Source organism: Macaca nemestrina, unplaced genomic scaffold (assembly GCF_043159975.1).
Source record: "Macaca nemestrina isolate mMacNem1 unplaced genomic scaffold, mMacNem.hap1 Scaffold_87, whole genome shotgun sequence".
NCBI lineage: Eukaryota > Metazoa > Chordata > Mammalia > Primates > Cercopithecidae > Macaca > Macaca nemestrina.
In genome coordinates this window covers 62135-80070 of record NW_027257878.1, presented here as the reverse complement: position 1 = coordinate 80070, position 17936 = coordinate 62135, and the positions used below count along the sequence as shown (strand labels likewise).

Genomic DNA, 17936 nt, shown 5'->3' with positions numbered 1-17936 from the left:
CACCTCTGATTGTGCATAGCAGGTGACCAGGTCTGGAACCTTGCACACCTCTGATCGTGCACAACGGGCGACTAGGTCCATGACCTCACGCCTCTCTGCACAGTTGGTGACCAGGTCCATAACCTCACACCTCTGATCGTGCACAGCTGGTGGGCGCAGGACCCACTTCAGTGAGGGGCTGACTTCCCAGGTGTGAAGGGGGAATGTTGTGTGGCTCGCTAAGCCCCTCCATGCTTTGGGGGCTCCAGGCTGTGGCCGGCAAGTAGGAGGTTGTCCCAGGAGGCTGCTGTGTGTTGGGGATGGGAGGCAGCTGCAGGGTGGAAGTACGATGTTGTCGTAGGGGGCCACTGTGGGGGGGTGGGACGGGAGGCAACTGCAAGTTGGAAGTAGGATGTTGTCCCAGGAGGCTGCTGTGTGTGGGGGAGGGAGGAGGCAACTGCAGGGTGGTGTGGTGGTCCCCGTGCCACTGATTTCAGGTTAAAATAGAATGTGGACCTCTTTTTACCATAGTTTTTAATTACTCCGCTAGTTTGTGTTGCTGTCTCTTGCTATGAAGTCCACAGTCTGATGTCTCTGTGGTCCCCATGTTTCCCTTCTGCTTGTGTTACCCGATCCTGTGGGTCAGCTGTGAGGAAACCACTCTCCACGCCTCATCTGGAGTGGTCTCGAGCTGGGTGTGCTGGTCTCCTTGTGGGCTAAAGTGTTCTTCTGTTACTGTTTTCTCTGTTTTTTGACCAAATTTAGCAGACTTGTGTATGATACAAACACTTTAAAAAACGTCTTTTGCCTTTATGAAAAAAACACTTGCATTGCTTTAAAATGAACCTTTCCTGTGTCTCCATCCTTCCTCACAGATTGCTCTGTGTTAGAAACTCGGTGGTGTGTGCGCTTCATGGCCTCATTCCATCAAGCACTGTAACCTCTGATTGCAAAAGTGACTACACTCAAGGCAAAAAACTTCGCAAATGTTGGAAATAATGAACAAAAACAATATATTGTTCTCTTGTCACCCTGAAATGGCTACTCTTAATATTTTGATGTAGTTCTTTGAATTCTTTTTAAGTAAAGTTGCTTCTAACACAAGCACTTTGATTATATTGATCAAATTATATTCAGGAAATAAGGAGAAAGTAAAAAGAATATCCAGTTTGGGGCAAAAAGGAAGACGACATAGAAAGAGGCTGTAAAACTCCCTGCAACTTGAAAAGCTGGGTTGTGGTGGCTGTGGTTTTGTTTTTACTGTGAGAGACCACAGGATTCTTCTTGGCACTGAAGGGCAATAAGATAATACCCTGTGTGTGTGCTGGTGGCTGTATAAACCGAGCCGCATGTCCTCTTTCGAAGCAGAGAAAGCATGAGGTTTGAGGTAGTGGTTTGGTAACTTTTGGAAAGTCTGTTTGTAGGACTGCACTGCAGAGATTAGGTCAGTCTGAATTAGAATCGAATGATCTGTTCAGGCCTTGGGAGCTTTCTACACCGGGTGTACGCCTGTTCTGGATGTGGTGTAGAAGGAACAGGACTGGGAGGGTTTCTTGCTTCCCAGTCATAGAAATGCCTGCAATTATCACTGTTTGTTGTTTCTCGGGAAGCTATTTTGGGAAGGAAGTGTACGTTCCAAGGCTGCTGGTTGGCCTTTCATCACCCTGGGGGTCTTGGTGTGGGTCACGGGAGCTGTGACTGCTCACGCGTGCAGCTCTGTCTCTCTCGCTGCCGCGCCGGTAGACAGCTGGTCACCAACACAGTGTGTGTCCCAGTGGCCTTTGAGAAGAATTCTCTACATCATTTTTATACAAGGTCCTTTTTCCTTTCAATGTCAACATCGTGCCTTCTAGCCAAGCGATATGTTCTTGCAGAAACAGGAAGTGTGGCCCAAGTGAGAAATGAGGGAATTGATCCATAACTGCTATCAGTTTTTATAGAGTTGAGCCATTGTAATTTATACACAAACATGTTAAATCTGTAGAAGTGAGTCACGGTGCCAGACCCTCACAAATGCCGAATGTCTACGTGGGACCTCTCTTCTATCGGGTCCACATCACAAGAAGAAAAGTCGCTCAAATGCAGGACGGAGTGGACGTGAATCTCCGAAAACTCCATGAATCAGAGTGACTGCTTTCCCAATTGCTGGTCTCCCCATTTGAGGTTGTGAGATTCCCGTTCTGAAGCTCCTTCAATTTCCCAGCATCCATTTCACTCCTTCATGGAGATAACAGACTCACACTGATACCTTGTTCTCAGATTTTCTAATTAGAAAAAGCACATATTTCACAAGAATTGTCCAGCTAACTCACTCCTTAGCCTGGGGTAAGCCACATACCTCTTTTCTCTTTAAAATACTCACCTTTCAGAACTCTTGGTAAATAAGAATAGGAAGGTACCATGACTTTGGCCACAAGCAGTATTATGTATAATGTGCAAGTGAGTGCCTTGAGAGCCATGGTTGCTAAAAACAAATTTTCTCAGAAGAGAAAAATGTAAGCAGTTCTTGACATGATCGTTAATTTTGTTTTGCCTAAATAACATCTTGTCGTTGTACAGGGATACAGGACGTTGCTGAGTATTGACCGGGGCGAGTGGGTCCTGCTGCCCCACTGTGTGATCCTGAATATCGACAGGGGTGAGTGGGTCCTGCTGCCCCACTGTGTGTGACAAGCCCTTTGTTTCTGGCCTGGAAATGTCCTGGCTCTTTCAGTGCATTGGGGTGGTGCTGGCCCCCTTTGTTAGTTTGCATGTGAGGCAAAATCTCACGCCTTTCACTCTTGTTGACATACAGATGCCAAAGCTTTGAACAAATTCTTACTAAATCAAACCCAGAAATATGTAAAAGGGATAAGAATACCATGAACACTTAGAGTTTGTTCTCATGATCTGTAGTTTTGCATTGCACATTTGGCTCATCATTCAAAAATCAATGTAATTCACCATATTAACAAAAAATAAAGCAGAAAACCCATTTTATCCTCCCGGTAGACACTGGAAAACATCTGTTGAAATTTAATAGTCCTTATACGAATTTCCTATCACATCAGGAACAGAAGGGAACTTTCTCCGTTTGATAAAGGCCACTCCTGAAAAACAAGAGCTGACCCCCCTCCTCGGTGGTGGCAGCCGGGGAGCTCTGCCCACAGTCAGGGGTGTCGGGAGCATGGCCATTCTCCGTGCTTCAGGTTCGCATGGTGCACACTGGGGCCCTCGTCCGTGAAGTTAGTTAGGAGAACTAAAAGGCATAAAGACTTGGAAGCAGGGGGAGATGCTTGATGTACAGAAGACACAGGGCCTTATTTAGAACATTTTAGGAAATGTACAAACAACCAGAAATGGTGTGAATTTTGCAAGCATGCAAGATGGACTCTTCGCAACAGATGTATACAGATGCCCAGTGGCCCATGAGAGGTGCTCACCAGGGAGTCATTGGGTAAGTACAACTTAAACTCGCGAGGTTCCCCTTCACAAGAGTGGAGAAGGGAGGACAGTAGCAGGTGCTGGTGAAGATATGACAGACTGGATCTCAGACTGATGGAGACTTAAAATGGCACAGCCACTTCAGCAAATGTGGCAGTTTCTTTAAAATGTGTACACTTACCATATGGCCCAGCAGGTATGCTGTAGACGTTCACCAAGGAGAGCAGAAAATGTGTGTCCTTGTAAAAGAATGCACATTATCTCCAGAGTAAATTGTCATAGCCAAGAACTGGAAACAACATAAATCTCTCTCATCTGGAGAAACATGAGCAAATTCTGATATATTCATACATTGTCCTAGTTCCCAGCAGGAAAAACGTACAAAATGCTGAAACCAAAACAGACAACGGGGATGAGTTCCAGGAGCCTTGAACTGAGCAGAGAGTGAACACCACGCCGTGGAGTCCATGTGACAACGGAGAATCTATGCGAGTCTCGGGTGACGGAAGAGCGCCAAGAACACTCCTCGAGAATGAACAGTGGCTGTCTCTTGAGGGCTGGGATTGACTGGGAGGGGACTTGTGGGAACTTTGATGCAAAAGATTTGATTAGGGTAATAGATTTCCATTTATCGAAATGCGCCAAGTGTACTCAAGATCTGAACATTTCACTGTGTATACTTTGTACTCCCTACCTTCCAAAAAAACAATGAAAAAATAATTACAAATGAGCACTGAACTCGATAGATTTTTCACCGTGGTATTAGATAGCAATTCTGAAAGCATTTCTGTATCTCCAGACTTAAGCAAATAAGCTTAATAAATCAGTGAATATATTGAGTGCTGCAGGTGCCAGGTTTCTTTCTTGGTAAGAGGTAGAAATAAGAAAAGGCCAAAGCCTGGAATGGATCACGTGGGATTAGGTTGCAGCAGGAGGTACAAGTATCAGCTGGTGGCTCCCGACAGATGTAGACAGGGATAGAAGTGCCTGTGGATGGGTGTGGGTGCACATGCGTGTACATGCGTGTGTGTGTTCTACTTGCCGGCAATGCCCAGCAGCACCCGGTGCCCACTCTTAGCTTCCAAACTCCGTTCTTCACTAGAAGGAGCCCTGGTCTAAGGGCTGGGGAATCCGGTGTCAAATCTGGGACCAGTTGAGCAACAGAACAAACCATTGTAACTATGAATCATAACCCACGAAGCCAGACTCCGTGAGTATATATGGACATATGTAAATGAATGCTGAAAGATAAAATTATTTTTCAGTGAATATGGAAGATCTAATGATTTAGAAGGAATGACAGGAAATCAGTGGATGCTAAAACTAGTAGTGGAGAATTCATGGAAAACAGAATATGCACATAGTGTCAGGGTGTCTCCTCCCAAATCTTAATTTCAACGCGAGAAGTAGCATCTTTGCTTTGGAGGCACTTAAGCACCACCTTCACTGAGTTGCCGATGTTAACATTGTCACGTAAGACAGACTTCTGCGGTGTCCCTGCTAAAATGCATACTCCTGAGTCTAGTCCGGAAGATACCAAAATAAAGGACAAGCTGTGAAATAACTGACCTGTATTCTTTAACATTTCCAATTTCAGGAAACACAAAACCTGAGAAACTTGGATGCTGGACGGGTAAAAATCACATGACAAATCAATTCATCATCCTGGATTGGATCGTAGAAGAAGACAAAGTAAGAAAATTATGGAGACAGTTGACAGCATTTGAAAGTGAACTTTGTATATGACAGTTAAATTTCCGGATCTTGAGGAAAGTGAATGTGAGAGCATATCCTTGTGTTTAGGAAATACATTGAAACATTTAGGTATGGAAGGATATAGTATCTGATATTTATTTTCATTTGACTTAGAAAATTCATGGGGGAGGGGGGAAAGCAGTGATGTAAGATAGGAGCAGTTGGGCCTAAGTTGAGCCTGGTAAGTTATGTGGAAATTCACTACGCTGGTCTTGCAGATTTTCTGTGTCTTTGAAATTACATCCAAAAAGTTTAAAACGGAGAATATGCAAAACAAAAAGCGATTTGTGGAAGTAAGTGGACTGTCACCTCATTGATCCCTTCAGTTTTCGGCCATGAGCCAAGTCAGTCACATAATGGTTTTTGACCTGGGAATTAGAAATAGTGGCCAGATGACCAGGCTCTTTATCTAGTTAGGGAGAGAAGTGTGCACAAAGGCTGACAAGACCAAGCAGTGCGATGAGCTGCTTGTGGGCGTGATGCTGAGGGTCTGGGTCCTGTCTCAGGTGGCAGCTTGGGGGTTTTAAGCCAGAAAGCCACGTCTGATTCTCTTTCAGTGGGATCATTCTCGCAGCTTCAGAGAAAACTGCCCCAACTCGTCTTCACTCACGCTGGCCATTTTTGGTGGTGGTGGTTTTATTCTGCTAACACCGTTCTCACTGACAGTTTAGGGCCTTTGAGCGGATTTTTGCCTGTGTCTCGAAGATTCTCGTCTTGACAGCCGGTATGTTTCATTCCTGTTGTTCCGATTCTGTGTTAAGAGGGTTCTTCCCTGGCTTCACAGTTTGGAGTTGCTGCTGCATCTGTCTCTGCTTTAATTCTCTAGCCCATCTATCACTTGTCTCATCCCTTAAGAAGTGGCCTGCGTGAGATGCCATGAGACTGTCTGCCTTATCACCACTGCGACCCCAACCCGTAAGGACTTACAGAGAAGGCATTCAGTGAATGTGTGGAATTAATGTAATGGATTAATAGCCACAAAATGTCTTAATGGTTGTTTTAGTCCATTTCCATGCTGCTGATAAAGACATACCCGAAACTGGGAAGAAAAAGATTTAGTTGGCGTTGCGGTTCCGCATGGCTGGGGAGGCCTCAGAATCATGGTGGGAGGCGAAAGGCACTTCTTACATGTCAGCAGCAAGAGAAAACGAGGTAGAAGCAAAAGCGGAAACCCCGATAAGCCATCAGATCTCATGAGACTTATTCACTATCACGAGAATAGCACAGGAAAGACGGGACCCAGTGATTCAGTTACCTCTCCCTAAGTCCCTCCCACGACACATGGGGATTCTGGGATGTAGAATTCAAGTTGAGATTTGGGTGGGGACACAGCCAAACCATAACCATAGCCAACACAGTCCTGGCCCATGGCCGGTGTTGAGCTGAGCTGCGACCGTGGCTGTGTGAGTTGGGGTGCGAGGCGTGCACACGCCTCTCAACGGTACAGTGAAAGGATTTGGAGGCTCAAACGTGTGACCTACAAAGAATCTCCAAAGATCAAGGTGCATTCACCCTAAAAAGAAAAATCTCAGTGCAGTTTACACCCAGTGTTTGCTTGCGGATATGGATTCTACAGTAATAAAATGAATAATTAAAAGTCTGTGAATAAATTTTAATGTCTTTATGGAACTGTAAACACTGATTTTCTTTCCTCACCCACCCATCTGTTGGTGAGTTTCAGAAGGTGGATGAACCGTGCTGCGGGGACAGAGAGGAGGGTGCAGCTTGGCCTCTGGGACCTAAGCTGAGAACTGAGTGACTGAGCTCTCTCCATTTCAGACGTCCACACGGAAGCTGTCCAGGCGGCTCTGGCCAGACACAAAGAGCAGAAGATGGCGGTGCCTATGCCTTCCAAACGCAGGTCCCTGGTCGTGTAGACCTCCATGGACGCCTACACCCCTCCAGGTAAGGGACACGCTCCCCGACGCTGCCTCCTGAACATGCTGGGCGCCTCAGAATTGACCGCTAGCCCAGAAGTTGGGTTTTTGCCTTCAAAATCATGGTGCAGAAATGCAGATTTTGTGAACCAGAAGTCCGAAAACAGTGCATGAAAAGTAACACTATGTATCTGTATAAATACACATTTTTAACTTTTCATCAAGATTGATACATATGATACATACCAGTAAAATCTCACACAGTTTTATTCATTTAATTCCTTGTAGGGAAAAGGGAAGAGTTTGTAACCCTATGGGTGGAATTGGACTTTTCTTCTGATTAGGCTGTTGCATGCATATTCTCAAATCTTCAGATAAGTGTGCTACATTATTGGATTGTTTTAGAACAAGCGAATTGGACAGTTTAGGCAGCTACCCGAATCAGGTCATAAACTTTGCCTGCAAGGTGCCAGCTAGTATTTTAGTTCCTGCAGGCCATAAGGTCTCTCACAACCACTCAACTCTGCCCTCAGCCATGGGTGACAGCAAGTGCGTATGACTGTCTACCAATAAAACTTTATTTACAAGAACAACGGACCAGATTTGGTGCAGGGACCTGCCAACCCCTGATCTAAATTACTGAAGGTAATAGCCAATTTATATTTCTGCTATATAATACTGCTTTTCTTTAATCTTGAATTTTACATAACTACCCCAATTCTCTCTTTTCTCTGCCCAAATAATTATAAACTACATTTCATGATCTTCACACCCAAGTAAAGCAGAAAGTTTAGTTATCCAGATACTTGTTAGAGACACGGATTGAACCTATGCTATTTGGTGTTTAGTTTCTGTGATTTTGATTCCAACATTATTCATGCCGTTGTTGCAAGCTTGTCTTCTCAAAGGACCTGAATCACCTTACATCCCACGTTGAAGCTACATATCACTTTAAATGACCCAGTATTTTTGCTCCAATACCAAAGAAACTTAAGGTACAATACGAATAGTTGAAAATGTACAACATTTTCGGGAGTATTTTTACTTCTGAAATTTAGCTTAGTCTTGGCAAGCAGTGAGACAGAAGGACGTGCTTCAGATCAGAGCTGAGGTCAAGCGTACGTCCACATTACTACAGGCAGCTCCTGAGTTTCACCTTTACATACCTTTACAAATGAAGGTACTGGAATTTAAAGGACAGAACTTAGAGTGCATCATTTTGGGTTTTCGTTGCTTTTTGTTTTGAGACAAGGTCTTGCTCTGTCACCAAGGTTGGAATTCAGCATCATGATGGCAGCTCTTGGCTCACTGCAGCTGTGACCACCTGGGCTCACGCGGTCCTCCCACTTCAACCTCAAGCAGCTGGGACCACAGGTGCTCGCCACCACACCCAGCTAATTTTTAAGTGTTTGTAGAGACAGGGTGTTCCTATGTCGTTTCTGTTTCTCATTGACACATAACGTGTTCTTCATCGAAAGAACGCAGTGCCAGCCAGGCAAGGGAGTGAATGCCATGCTAGCAAGTTGTTGACAAGGGAGCCCTTTCTGCCAACGTGCTCCTTTGGGCTCCTCCCTTTCCTTATTTTAATATTAAGCCACAGCACATAATGAAGGACTGGGCACGATAGCTCATGCCTATAACTGCAGTAATTTGGGAACCCAGGGCAGGTGTATGGCTTGAGCCCAAGGGTTCAAGGTCAGCCTGGACAACATGGCAAAATGTACAGAAATGCCTTTTGTACATCTTGTCTTCACCAAAAGTACAAAAAATTAGCTGAGCCTGGTGGTGTGCACCTGTAGTCCCAGCTACTTGGGAGGCTGAGGTGGGAGAATCACTTGAGCCCGGGAGGCAGAGGTTGCTGTCAGCTGAGATGGCACCACTGCACTCCAGCCGGGGCAACAGAGCAAGACCCCCATCTCAATTAGAAAAAAATAACGATAATAAATGCAGACTCTTTAAAAATGATTAGGCCAGGCATGGTGGCTCATGCCTCTAACCTCAGCAGTTTGGGAAGCCAAGGCAGGCAGATTGCTTGAGTTCCCAGCATTTGAGACTAGCCTGGGCAACATTCCAAAGCCCATCCCTGCAAAACATACAGAAATCAGCCAGGAATGGTGGTGTGTGCCTGTGGTCCCAGCTGCTCGGGAGGCTGGAGTGGGAGGATCAGGGTGCAGTGAGCCATGATCGTGCCACTGCACTCCAGCCTGGGCAACAGAGCAAGACCCTATCTCAAAAATAACATGCTTACTCCTGTTTGTTTAGTTAATGGTTATAATTTGCCAAAACTTATGGCAAAATAATTGTATTTGTATGTGTTCTTTGTGTAACTAACAACATGGACGTAAAACATTTCAAGGGTTGAAATATTTTAAACCAAATTTTTGGCACTAACCAGTATGTAAGGCAACGGGCATTTTTCTTGACCACTTTGTATAAGAGAAAAGACTTTGAAATGGAAGAAACAGTGCGGTTACGGTTATTTGCTTATTTCTCGTATTGAATCCAACCGCTGACAAATGTTACTGGGTCATGTGTGATGAATAACCTCCTTGTACAGATGTCTGCAAAATATAAAAGAATATTATTTGAAATGTTATTTTTGTGAAATATTTGGATTTGACCAACAGTTTTATATCAGCCATAAAGCATCCTTTGTAAATTTTCATCAGGAGTCCTCTTGATATATCATATGGGGCAGTTTTGTAAAATCGTAAATGTCAATGTCATAAAAATTTTTTACTCCCAGCCTATTTGTGCTTAGCGATAGTTTGCATGTTTATTACCGTACTTACTTGATCCAAATCTTAGCTGCATTTTCTTACCTATTTTTCTTGGTTGTTGGTAACAGTGGTTAGATCTTACTCAGTTTCATTGCCCTTCAGAGAATGTTCTTGAAGTTTATCTTCTATGAAATGACTGGCTGCTGACCTGGATCCTAGTTTCTGGAGAAACTCTCATTAGGATTGTCGCAACGCTAGTATTCTATGGGTGAAACTTTCCTTTAGTTTCCGAATGTAAAGATAAAAGAATAATTTGCCAAAACTACTTCTAGCCATGATGAGAGAACAGGGACCCAAATCACCCATCTGCCCTAAACAACTGTAAAACTGCACAAAACGAATGAGGTGGCTGTTTTTAGTCTGTGACCACAGCTGTACCAGCCAGAACCTGAGGGCGAGGGCAGGAGAATGAATGAGATGCACCCACAGTACACTTGCCCTCTGGAGAACACCTGCAGACCGTGGTGCCGAGAGTTCAGGTGTGGGCGGAGTATGGCCATCCTACCACATCCAGAAGGCGGAGCTCGGAGAGAGCTCAGGTGTGGCGGAGCATGGCCACCCTACCACGTCCAGGAGGGGGGGAGATCAGAGAGAGCTCAGGTGTGGCGGAGCATGGCCATCCTACCATGTCCGGGAGGGGGAGATCAGAGAGAGCTCAGGTGTGGCGGAGCATGGCCGTCCTACCATGTCCGGGAGGGGGAGATCAGAGAGAGCTCAGGTGTGGGCGGAGCATGGCCATCTTACCACGTCCAGGAGGGGGAGACCCAAGTGGGTGCAGGATGGGAGCTCTCCACAGATTCACACCAACAGCGAATCCAACCAAGCCTGCCCATGTCACGATGACCCAGCCGTGCCTGTGCTAACTGCTAAAACAAGAGCTGGAAAGCTTCAGAGGGAGGTTAGGGATCCTGAGTGTGCTCAACAAGTTACCCACAATGTGTAATATTCAGCAAATAATCACCGCATACACAGAGAAACGGGGGGTAGAATCTGTGGTCAAGAAAAAGGCAGTAAAAAGTGCACACACATGCAGGATGGTCTCTGTCACTCACCACATGCGGCGGCTGAGCACATGACGTGTGCCTGGTCTGAACTGGATTTGCTGCGTGAAAGACATGCCAGTTAATATAAAAAATAGAAAATATTGTATTTGTTTTTTTTTTTAATTTGAGACGGAGTCTAGCTCTGTTGCCCAGGCTAGAGTGCAGTGGTGTGATCTCGGCTCACTGCAATCTCCGCCTCCCGGGTTCATGCCATTCTCCTGCCTCAGCCTCCCAAGTTGCTGCCCGCTGCCACGCCTGGCTAATTTTTTGTATTTTTAGTAGGCACGGGGTTTCACCGTGTTAGCCAGGATGGTCTCGATCTCCCGATCTCGTGATCCACCCGCCTCGGCCTCCCAAAGTGCTGGGATTACAGACTTGAGCCACCGCATCCGGCCTATTTGTATTTCTTATTGCAAGTATAGCATGAGCATTTTGAGTTAAAAATATACCAGTAAAATTAATTATACCTGTTTATATATTTATATGAGGCTACAAGGAAGGTTTCAAGTTCTATAACAGGACTCTCATAATTCTGTTGGAAAGTGCCAGTCTACATGTCTGATACAGCAGAAAACTGAGTTTTTAAATCTGCAATTATAAATATTTAGGGAATCAGAGTACAACGTGTCAGAGAATGAAAATATTTTAATTCTTGAGCCAGAGGAAGGGAAGACACTTTTCACTATAATGCAGTTGGGGAATTTCAGGTTCTGTACACGATAATCTTGAGAATTGTCACTCCCTCCTCACAGGTAAAAAGCTGAGCAAACTGAAAAATCAGCAGCTCTTCTTAAACCTGCAAGAGACGTGAGGTCACCGGCAAGCCACTGTCCCCAGATTGGCTGGACAGGTAAAGCAGATGAATCACCATACACTGGAGCACAATGCTCCAAGGAACCCACGCTGGGATTGGAAACCCTGAACTGGAATTGACAAATTGCTGTGGTGAGGTGTGGCCACGTCTGAGAGTTAAAACCTCCAGGAGGCCTGTGCATATGGGTCTCATGCTTTTGTGAGTTGTATCATCAGAAGCTCAATCAGGTTCTCGAAGTAAACATCAGAGAAAAATCCCCTCATACTTACTACAGGGGAAAGAGAATAGGAATCATTTTTCAATATGCAAGTGCACTCTTCACTAGGTCCACCTTCCTGAGAAGCTAGTTAAGTGGAGACTAACCTGGTGGGATTTTATCAGAGCCTTCTGACCTGGGAGAAAGGGAAATACCCAACTCCAACCTCCAGAGCTGAAAAGCAAAAAAGAACGGAGTATCCAAGCACTATGGGACTTCCACAGAGGCATAAAATATGCATAACGGTAATACAAGGGGGAAGAAAGAGGAACAGAAGAAATATTTGTAACAGTAATAGCTGAATTTCCTCAGATTAATGCCAGACACCAAACCATAGATCCAGGAAGCTCAAGAAACACCAAGAAGGATAAATGTAAAAACGATGACGACAAAAACAAAACAAAAATAAACTCTATTTGGGCATAAAATATTGAAACTATGGTGAATCAAAGATTAAAAAGCAAAGAAACCAGAGTAATCTCCTTCCCTATGGAGGATCAAAGATAAGAATTATTTTCAACTTCCCCTCAAAAACCATGAAAGCAAGAAGTGGAGTGAAGTATTTAAACTATTGAGAGGAAAAAAATTCCATTAACCTAGAAGTCTATACTCTGTGAAATTATCTTTCAAAAGTGAAGAAAAAGAAAAGACCTTCTCCTACAAAAATTGAAAAATTTGTTGCCGGTAGACCTGCCTTGCAAAAAATGTTCAAAGTTCTCTAGAGAAAATAGTAGAGGTCAGTAACTCAGCTGTGCACAAAGAAAGGAAGAGCACAGTCTGTTTACAGGGCTCACAGCTGTCATCCTAACACTCTGGGAGGCAAAGATGGGAGTAGAGCTGGAGGCCGCTTAGTTGAGACCAGCCTGGGCAACGTTGTGAGACTCTGTCTCATTAAAAAAAAGCCAAACGTGGTGGCCAACACCTATAGTGCCAGCTACTTTGAGAGGCTGAGACGGGTCACTTCTTGAGCCCAGGATCCCGTTCAAGGCTGCGGTGAGCTATAATGATGCTGCTCCACTCCAGCCTGGGCAACAGAGAAAGACCTTGTCTGTTTAAAAAAATAAATAGAAAAACAAAAAGCATTAAAGAAGAAATAGTGAAGGTAGAAGAAAATCTTTCATTTTTCTTAACAGATCTAACTTAACAGTTCATTCATAATAGCGACGGTAAATATACTGTATTATATGCTTATGTATATGTCATATACACACACTTAAATATAAGTGAAATGAATGAGAGCAGTGATACCCAAGGGATGGGAGAGAGCAATTAGGAATTAGGGTTATTTTGTTATTATAGTGTGCTTGCATTATCAAGAAACCAGTGTAGTGTCATTTGAAAGTGGACTTGGGTTACTTGTAAATTTATATTGCAAATTCCAAGGCAGCCACTTAAAAAAAAAAAAAAAAAAGTAACTGATATGCTAAGAAAGGAAAGAAAATAAATCATAGAATATGCTCAATAAAGACCACAAGGAAAAAAAAGTGAAAGACAAAAACAAAGAACAAGGGCAACAAATAGAAAATAGTAACAAATATGGTAGATGTTAATTCAACTGTATATTATTACTTTCAATGTCAGTCCAAATGCACCGAACTATATATTATCTATAAGAAATCCACTTTAGATATAAAGACATACATATAGATCAACAGTAAAGGGATGGCAAAAGATATAAATGTTAACACTAATTTTTTGGTGTGCAATGGCCTGATATCTCACTGCAACCTCTGCCTTCCAGGTTCAAGTGATTCTCCCTCAGCCTCCCGAGTAGCTGGGATTACAGGCATTTGTCGTCATGCCTGGGTAATTTATTTATTTTTTCTATTTTTGTACAGATGGGATTTCACCGTGTTGGCCAGGCTGGTCTTGAACTCCTGACCTCAGGTGATCATTCTGCCTTGCCCTTCTAAAGTGCTGGGATTACAGGCATGAGCCACCGTGCCCGGCCAACACTCATTTTGAAAAATGGAAGTGGTGATATTAATTTTAGACAGAGTCGACTTTACATCAAGGAAAGTTACCAGAGATGACTATTACGTAATAAAGAGGTCAATACTCCAAGAAGATGTAACAATCCTTAAATGTACTTTTGCTAACAAAGTATCAGAATTCCAAAGTAAAAACTGATAAACTTCAAGGAGAAATAATTAACCCACTATTATAGTTGGAGACGTTAACACCCCTTTATCAGAAATGGACCAATTCAGTAGCCAGAAAAGCAGTAAGGACAAAATTGAAATCGGCATCCTCAGTCAACTGTATGTAACTGAAGTTTATAGACTATTTCCTCCAACAGCAGCAGAATACACAACATTCACCAAGACATACCATGTTGTGGTCCATTAAACACACCTTAACACATTTAAAAGAATAGGAATCAAACAAGTATGTTCTCAACCACAGTAAAGTAGAAATCAATAATGGACGACTGGAAAATATATTAGGATATTAAACAGTACACTTATACATAATACATTGTTCAAGGAAGAAACCTGAAGATTTCTTTGAATTTTTGAAGTAAATGAAAATGAAAACTTGTTAAAATTTGTGAGCTGCAGTGACAGTAATGTTTATAGGGAAATTTATAGATTTAAATGCATACGTTAAAAATAAGATCTAAAATCAATCAGCTTCCACCTTCGAAAACTAGAAAAAGAACATCCAATTAAATTCTAAGCAGGAGACAAATAATGAAAGAGCAGAAATCAATACATTGAAAACAGAATATCAGTAGAGAAAAATCAATGAAACCAAAAGCTGGTTCTTTGAGAGAAAATCTGTAAGCCTCTAACAAGAAAAAGAAATACAGCAGATAAATTACCAATATCAGAAATGAAATAAGGGACATAACTACAGATCCCATGGACATTAAAAGGATAATAAAAATTATGAATAACTCTATGGCCACAAATTTGATAACGTGGATGAAATGAACCAATTTCTTTAAAGACAGAATTTGCCAAAATTTGAACAGGAAGAAACGATCTGTATGGGCCTGTATCTGTTAAATTGAATCAGTGGTTAATAACCTTTCAAAACAGGAAGTGCCAGGCCCAGATGGGTTCACTGGTGAATTCTACCAAATATCTAAGAAGAAATTATACCAATTATCTACAATCTCTTTCAGAACATAGAAGCTGAGGAATACTTCTTAACTCATTCTATAGAGCCAGCATCATTTTAATATCAAATACCATTTTAATAACAAAATATTACAAGAAAACTACAGAACATCTCTCATGAACATAGATGCAGTAATCTTCAATAAAATATTAGCAAATCTAGCAAAAATTGTGCACTAAAACCACATGGAATTTCACGTATCCAAAGCCGGTTTAACATTGAAAAGCCAATTAACGTAATTCATCACATTAATGGGTCAAAGACTAACAGATGCCTCATCTAAGAAGATATAGAGATGGCAAATCGACGTATGAGATGATGCTTCACATCACGTGTCATAGAGAAATGCAGATGAAAGCAACAGTAAGATATCACTACACCAGAATCCAGAACACTATCAACACCAAAGCCTGTGAAGATGTGGAGCTGTGGGAATTCTCTCTCATTCATGGCGGGTCTTAATAAAAATAGAACAGCCTTTAGGAAGACAGATTGGTGGTTTCTTACAAAACTAACTATACTCTTACCATATGATAAAGCAATTACACTCCTTGGCATTTGCTCAAAGCAGTTGAAAACTTATGTCTACACACAAAAGCCTGCAAGTAGATATTTAGAGCAGCCTTATTCATAGATGTCAAAACTTGGAAGCAACCAAAATGCCCCTCAGTAGGTGAATGTATAAGTGAGCTGTGGTACATCCAGACAATGGGATATTATTTGAGGCTGAAAATAAATGAGCTATCCATAAAAAGACACGGAGGAAACTTAAAGGGCATATTGCTAAGTGAAAGAAGCAATCTGAAAAGGTTGTTGTATGATTCCAGCTTTACAACATCCTGGAAAAGGCAAGACTATGGAGACTGTAAGAAGATCAGTTGTTGCCAGGGGGAGGCAGGGATGAATAGGCAGAGCAGGAGAGTTTTTAGTATCATGTGATCTCTGTATGATACTGTAATAGTGGATACATGTTATGCATTTGTCCAGAGCCATATATTGTACAACACCAAGAATGAACCCTGATGTGAATGATGGAGTTGGAGTGGTAATGATGTTTCACTGTAGAAGTATCAGTTGTGACAAATGTACCAGTCTGGTAGGCAATGTCCATGATAGGAGACGCTGTGCATATATAGGGTATACATGAGACATCACTATGAAGCTGGAAAATATGACACTGAGATGAAATGGCGCTGATGGGCTTAACAGGTTGGAGAAGGAAGATGAAGTCTGTGGGCTCGAAGGGAGATGAAAAGGAATTAACCAAAGTGAAGCCCAGAGAAACAAAATGGAAAGAAAAGCCAACAGAACCTCAAGCTCCTGTGATACGTCAATATACTTGTAATACAAGAAGGAAAAGAGAGAGAAGAGCAAGACCTTTGAAAACAGGAGTCAAAATTTTCTCAGATTGATGTCAAACACCTGTGTCCGGCCCCGAGAAGTTCAGTGAACTCCAAGCAGAACAAGTATAACAAGAAGCACATCCGAGTTCATGATAGCCAAAGTACTGAAATCCCAAGATTAAGAGGAGATCCTGAAAGGACTCAGAAGGAAAAGACACGTTACATACCAGAGAAGCATTTCAAAAACGCGTGACTTCTGTGAAGATACAGTGGAGACCAGAAGACCATGGAAAGACATTTTTTTAAAGCACTAAAAGCAGGAGAAAGGCCTGTCAACTCATATCCAGGGAAAATCTCCTTTATAAACAGGGGTGAAACAACACATTCCCAAATATGAAAGCTGAGAGAATGTGTTATCAGCAGAACTACACTATAAACGTGCTAAAGAATGTACTTGGCTGATTGCAAAGGATATCAGATGAAAGGTTAGCTCTACGGAAAAGAACCCTAGAAATCATAACAGTGCACTCTAAATTTTCTAGAATATAAAATCATAGAATATTTTACTCTGATTTTATGGTTTTTGGTTTTTTTATGATCTTATAATTTTATGATATAAAATCATACAATGTACACACTTCTCTATGCCTCCTTTACCTGTTTTGAAGTCCTTGCTGTACCATGCACCAGTAGTTTATTTCTTATTATTTATTTATATTCTATTTGATAGATATGACACATTCTGTTTATTCATTTACCAGTTGGTTATTCATTGTTTCCATATTCAGCTGCCATTGACATTAATGTACATATCTTTGTGTATGCATATAATTTCTTTTATCTTAAGTGGATGCCAAGTAGCATGATTGAGTCTTATTGTAAGTTTAGGTTTAGCTTTTTAAAAACTGCCAAATTATTTACAAAATAACTGCACCATTTCACATTTCCACCAGCAGCATATGCTCATCCCAGTTTCTCCACATCATCACCACCAATAGTTACTGTTATTTTTATTTTTGTCATTCTAATTGATGTGGAATGGTATATCATTGTGTATTTACTTTGCAACAATGAATGATGCTAAGCATTTTTAATGTGCTTATTAGCTTTTAATGTGCTAATTCCTATTCATAGCCATTTGTATATATTGGTAAAATGTTCAGATTTTTTGCTCATGTTGTAAATGGGTTGGTTGTCATCTTATGGGTTACAGGTGCCTTATGCAATCTGAATATAAGAGTTTTACAGATGTAACGTTTCTCAGTGAAAGAACAAACTACTATGTAGCAGACAGAACAAAGCCTTTCCCCCAAGATACCCAGGTCCTATTCCCCAGAACTTATGAACCTGTTGTCTGAAGTGGTTAAAAGGCATTTTGCAGCTGATTAATTTAAGATCTTGAGATGGGACCATTATCCTGGTTTAAGTAGGTAGACCCACTGTAATCAAGAAGGTCCTTAAAAGAGAAAAGAACTGGAGACTGGATTGATGCACTTTAAAGATGAAGAGGGGCCATGAGTCAGGGACACAGGTGGCCTCT

At 42.2% G+C, this 17936-nt stretch overlaps 1 protein-coding gene and 1 long non-coding RNA gene across 44 annotated transcripts in view; one reads left to right on the top strand and one right to left on the bottom strand.

The window, feature by feature from the left end:
- The window catches only part of LOC139361655 (disco-interacting protein 2 homolog C-like), a 230607-nt gene that overhangs the window by 160589 nt on the left and 52082 nt on the right, over positions 1 to 17936 (top strand). For 16 of the 43 annotated variants that reach the window (XM_071090395.1, XM_071090396.1, XM_071090403.1 and 13 more), the window contains 3 exons: positions 2539 to 2617; positions 3764 to 6072; positions 6937 to 7062. In XM_071090395.1, coding sequence (XP_070946496.1) covers positions 7041 to 7062 — 22 coding nt within the window. In that variant the 5' untranslated portion in view covers positions 2539 to 2617; positions 3764 to 6072; positions 6937 to 7040. Of the gene's footprint in view, positions 1 to 405; positions 3416 to 3763; positions 6073 to 6936; positions 7063 to 17936 lie in introns of those variants that run through there. The other 27 variants (XR_011619235.1, XR_011619234.1, XM_071090417.1 and 24 more) reach the window with 15 other exon arrangements.
- LOC139361656 (uncharacterized) lies at positions 6749 to 16416 on the bottom strand. Its single transcript, XR_011619236.1, has 2 exons — positions 9427 to 16416; positions 6749 to 7146 (listed from the first exon to the last, which is right to left on the bottom strand). It is a non-coding gene; the product is annotated as an uncharacterized lncRNA (long non-coding RNA).